The sequence below is a fragment of the Bufo gargarizans genome, chromosome 10 (assembly GCF_014858855.1).
Source record: "Bufo gargarizans isolate SCDJY-AF-19 chromosome 10, ASM1485885v1, whole genome shotgun sequence".
NCBI classification, from domain to species: Eukaryota; Metazoa; Chordata; class Amphibia; order Anura; family Bufonidae; genus Bufo; species Bufo gargarizans.
In genome coordinates this window covers 1030186-1035462 of record NC_058089.1, presented here as the reverse complement: position 1 = coordinate 1035462, position 5277 = coordinate 1030186, and the positions used below count along the sequence as shown (strand labels likewise).

Sequence of the window (5277 nt, the reverse complement as noted above, 5' to 3'; positions counted from 1 at the left end):
CTCCTCGTATTCAGGAGGCAACAGAGAGTCCGAGGAAGTACACAGCAACTTGACAGACCCATGGATGCAACTAGCCCCACACTGCGGTGACCACGAGAGGATCTCGGCCGATCTCCAATCGAAAGTCGGATTATGCTTCTGGAGCCAGGGGTACCCCAAGACCACCGAGTAGTGTGGAGACGAAATAACCTGGAAACAGACCAACTCTCTGTGAACAGCACCAATGGCCATCCCCACTGGAAGGGTCTCATGAGTCACGTGTGGCGGCAGAAGGGGTCTGCCGTCTATCGCCTCAAGAGCCAGTGGGGAACCTCGAGGCTGCAGAGGAATGGAATTGGCGGCAGCGAACACACTATCAATGAACAAACCACCAGCACCAGAGTCCACCAACGCCTGGGTCGTCACCGAGCCCCCGACCCAGGAGAGGACAACAGTAATCAGTGGTTTGTCAACACGGGAAACCGGGGACGAGGAGACTCCACCCAAGATTTGCCCCCGACAGGATCTCAGGTGCGAGCGTTTCCCGGACGGTTCGGGCATGCCAACCGAAAATGCCCACCGAGACCACAGTACATGCATCGGCCCTCGCGTCTCCGGAGTGCCCTCTCCCCCTCGGACAGGCGAGCAAACCCCAGCTGCATGGGTTCACCCCCAGACAAGTCATCCCCAGGAGGCGTGGGAGGAGAGGGAGGCACGGGTGGGACAGCAAACGTAGGCACCAATCTGTTAGAAGGCCTCCGCAGGCTCTCCTTAAAGGAAGGTCTCTCCCTGAGTCTGGTGTCAATCAAAATCAAGAAAGAAATAAGAGACTCGAGCTCCACTGGTAGGTCCTTAGCTGCAACCTCATCCTTCAAGGCATCCGAGAGACCATGAGAGAAAGCAGCGACCAGAGCCTCATTATTCCAGCCCACCTCTGCTGCCAGGGTACGAAACTCAATGGCGTATTCAGCTACGGATCGTGAACCCTGTCTGATGGACATAAGGAGCTTCGCAGCAGAGGCAGCACGAGCCGGCACATCGAATACCTTCCGAAGAGAAGCAACAAAACCGGAAAACTCGGCAACCACCGGATTGTTGTTCTCCCATAAAGGGCTGGCCCAGGCCAAGGCCTTGTCCGAGAGCAGCGAGATCAAGAAGCCCACCTTTGATCTCTCAGTAGGAAAGGCATGTGGCAGCAACTCGAAATAAATGCCCACCTGGTTAAGGAAACCTCGGCACTGAGTTGGCTCTCCCCCAAAGCGCTGTGGAAGGGGGGCAGAACCGGTCATACCCCGAAACACCGCAGGCGCAGCAACAGGTGTCGGGGTAGACTCTGGCGCAACAACCGGAGCGGCAGTAGGAGCGGGCCCAGGAGCGACAACCGACCCATCGGCAACGGAAGCTAAATGAGCCGTGCATTCAAGCAGGGTTTGCAACGCCACAGCGAACCGACCCAACAGGTGATCCTGCTGATCAAGTCTGGCAACCAGCGTAGGTAGCGAGGATGGCCCTGTACCGTCAGAATTCATGGCTTGGTCCTAATGTCATGGAACCATGAACCAGACGTACAACCAGAGATAAGTGGAAATAAGAAGGCTTTATTGAAAATCAAGCTGTAAGGCAAAAGTCCAAACGGATGGCTAAACCGAAGCAGGGTCTTGCGAAGCCAGAGGTCAGGAACCAGAAGGGTAGTCAGACGAAGCCTGGATCAGGAACCAGCAGGGTAGTCAGACGAAGCCTGGATCAGGAACCAGCAGGGTAGTCAGACGAAGCCAGGATCAGGAACCAGAAGCAGCAGCAGTCTTAGAAGCATGTGAACACAGGAGGACCAAGCAAGGAACTGAAGCCACAGACCTCCTATATATATGAGCTAGGCATCCAGCTCCTCCCAGTGGGAAGGAGAAGCCGCAGGGTGGGAGGCTACAAGAAACCCAGAAACCAAGATGGCCGCCAGCACATGTCAAACGAAGGAGAACAGCAAGAAGGTAAGACCATGACAGATCAGGCCACTAGGGGGAGCCATTTCTTAGTGAGATCAATGGGATCCGGCTTTCAGTTCCCCCTAGTGGTGGCTGCAGGCAGAGCGTTATCATGTGGATCTGACACTACAAGGGCTGCAGAGGGTTAGAAGGACATGGCTGCCATCAGGCAGAAGCAGCGCCCCGCTTGTCCTCAGGCTGTGTGCGGTACTGCAGCTCTGCCCCGTTCATTTCATTGCAGATACTCTGTAGTGCCGGGCATGGTGCTGTTTCAGATGAGGGCAGCCATGTTTTTCTAATCCTGGGCCTATAGGTGGGGGTTCACTTTAGGGGCATCGCTCCAGCTATAGAGTGGTCTCTCCAAACTGGCATTCCAATAGTCTAGAAATGCGCCGGCGTTCAGTCAGTGACAACTTCTGTAATAGTCGGCACATTCATTGCCACCCAGCATTCCAGCTCTGATGAGGGTAGTAGTTGCAGGTTACTGCCCCATTACAGACTGTCAATCACCCAAAAATGGTTAGGAATGAAGCCATAAAGCAGTGGCTGGGGGACGAGGCGGGCTTGTACCACGGGTGCCAACCCCTGTGGGAACAGTATTGCCAGCCATATTGGTTGTCGCTCCGCTTTCCCAGCAGCGATAAAGCAATGATGGGATTATAATGAGCCGTTCAGTAACAAGTCCCCATTAAGGATCCATTGACCTTTCTTGGCTTAATTAAAGCGCGATCGCTGGCGCCGGATGTTATAAGCTCATTACAGACAGAAATCGCCGCACGTTATAACAGCCTCAGATATCCGACTCGGGGTGGACTGCAAATTCTGCCGAATCGCAAGAGACTGCGCCCGGATTTCCCAAATACAGCGCCATCCTCATCTCTGGCCATGCCCGGTATTACAGCTCGAGGACAGGCAGCAGCACCAGACACAGCCGGGGGGGGGGGGGGGGGGTGTATGTACACAGTGACTGCACCAGCAGAATAGTGAGTGCAGCTCTGGAGTATAATACAGGATGTAACTCAGGATCAGTACAGGATAAGTAATGTATGTACACAGTGACTGCACCAGCAGAATAGTGAGTGCAGCTCTGGAGTATAATACAGGATGTAACTCAGGATCAGTACAGGATAAGTAATGTATGTACACAGTGACTGCGCCAGCAGAATAGTGAGTGCAGCTCTGGAGTATAATACAGGATGTAACTCAGGATCAGTACAGGATAAGTAATGTATGTACACAGTGACTGCACCTGCAGAATAGTGAGTGCAGCTCTGGAGTATAATGCTGGATGTAACTCAGGATCAGTACAGGATAAGTAATGTATGTACACAGTGACTGCACCAGCAGAATAGTGAGTGCAGCTCTGGAGTATAATACAGGATGTAACACTCAGGATCAGTACAGGATAAGTAATGTATGTACACAGTGACTGCGCCAGCAGAATAGTGAGTGCAGCTCTGGAGTATAATACAGGATGTAACTCAGGATCAGTACAGGATAAGTAATGTATGTACACAGTGACTGCACCAGCAGAATAGTGAGTGCAGCTCTGGAGTATAATACTGGATGTAACTCAGGATCAGTACACAAGCCGGGAAGCTCAGGATAATTACCACTATATGCTGTAGAGCTGGAGATAGTAGCAGTCAGCATTGCTGCCATCTGTGGCCCCCGTGGAATAGATCTTTAAGAATCCCAGAAGCTTGAAAGAACAGTTATTTTTCTTGATACTTTGTATGTTTGGAATATTTTGTCCCAGTTGCATATGCAAATTGTATAAATAATTGAGCCCAGTGGTGATGATCAGAAATCATATATACGGCCGCCCCGAGAGGGTAGGGGGAGGGGGCATCTAAGCTGCTCTAATTTGCATGGTAACAGATACTCCTGCAGTTTCAGACTATGGTCCTTACTTTGTACAGATGTTTATACTGGATCTACAACTCTTTGCACATCAGGATACCTCAGTTCATCTTAAGTTTCTGGTTCATCAACCTAATGCCAGAGCTGCAGTAAATACTGACACAGGCAGACTAATATGGCCATAGTATTGGAGGGGTTTCACTTTGGCAACATCACAAACTGCTGCTGTCCCCAATCTGCCATTATTTCCATCTCTCCAGTCTTCTAAACTTCTGAAAGAATCTAATGCAGCTTTTTAGGCATCCCATCATGTATCTTATAGTCAAGTGAACAGATAGGGGAGGGGCTGTTTGCTCAGGGGTGGAGCCTTGTAGTTTAGACCACCCATGAGGGAAGGTAAGACCAGCGTTTAACATTCCAGTAGTATTGACTGCCTTTATCAGATTGTCAACCTCCAACACTCCAGCTATTGTGACAATACAACCCCCATCATGCTCCATTCACTTCTATGAGAGGTTCCAATAACAGCAGAGCAGGTGTGAAAGAGCATGTTGGAGGTTTGGAGCCTGGCGTTTGCAGACCCCTGCTCTTGTAGTATGTAGTCCCTGCCTTATGACGGTGTATGCCGTGGTCTGGGCCCCTGGCAGTTTTGGTATTGCCTGCTTCCAGCATCTTAACCCTTTTTTGCTCTTTTTTGCTTGCAGGGAGGTTCAATACAAAACAAGAAATCCAAGCGCTGCCTGGAGCTGCAGGAAAACAGTGACAACGAGTTTGGTTACCAGCTGGTGCTGCAGAAGTGCAGCGGACAGAAGTGGAGCATAACAAACTTTCACAAGAACATCTCCACCTAATGCAAGTGGATCCTGTAACACTTGCCCCGTCCAGCAGTGGGCGCTGCACAGCGACGCTCAGCACAGGTTCTCCTCACACTACTTGAATCCTTTGCTACTGTGTAGCAAATGATAGAACTTTGCCTGCTGTTTGGTTGTTTCTTTTGTTTTTTTTTAATTGGGTGAATATGTGGACCAGATCACGGGATGTAGACTTTTTATTTAGGAATATTTTTAAGGTTTTTAGAAAGCTGCTGAATGGTGGAGGGAATGCCGGAGAACGCGGGAAAATTTTACATCCAACTGTAAATAAGTAACAAAAATTCTAAATATTTATAAAGGACAATAAATTTTATGGATACAAAAACATCTCTTGTGTTATTGTGGGGAAGGGTGTGGAGGTGGGAGGTTGGAGGGTTGGGACTGGACGTAGAGTGTGGCGGTGGGAGGAGGGTGAGTTGGGACTGGACGTAGAGTGTGGCGGTGGGAGGAGGGTGGGTTGGGACTGGACGTAGAGTGTGGCGGTGGGAGGAGGGTGGGTTGGGACTGGACGTAGAGTGTGGCGGTGGGAGGAGGGTGGGTTGGGACTGGATGTAGAGTGTGGCAGTGGGAGGAGGGAGAGTTGG

General features: G+C 50.8%; 1 protein-coding gene across 1 annotated transcript in view; it reads left to right on the top strand.

The window, feature by feature from the left end:
• GALNT18 (polypeptide N-acetylgalactosaminyltransferase 18) overlaps positions 1-5010 on the top strand; it is a 219022-nt gene extending 214012 nt beyond the window's left edge. Inside the window, exon 11 of the mRNA XM_044269679.1 lies at positions 4526-5010. Within this exon, the coding sequence (XP_044125614.1) occupies positions 4526-4672 (147 nt within the window). The 3' untranslated portion in view covers positions 4673-5010. The remainder of the gene's footprint in view (positions 1-4525) is intronic.
• Positions 5011-5277: the final 267 nt, after the last annotated feature.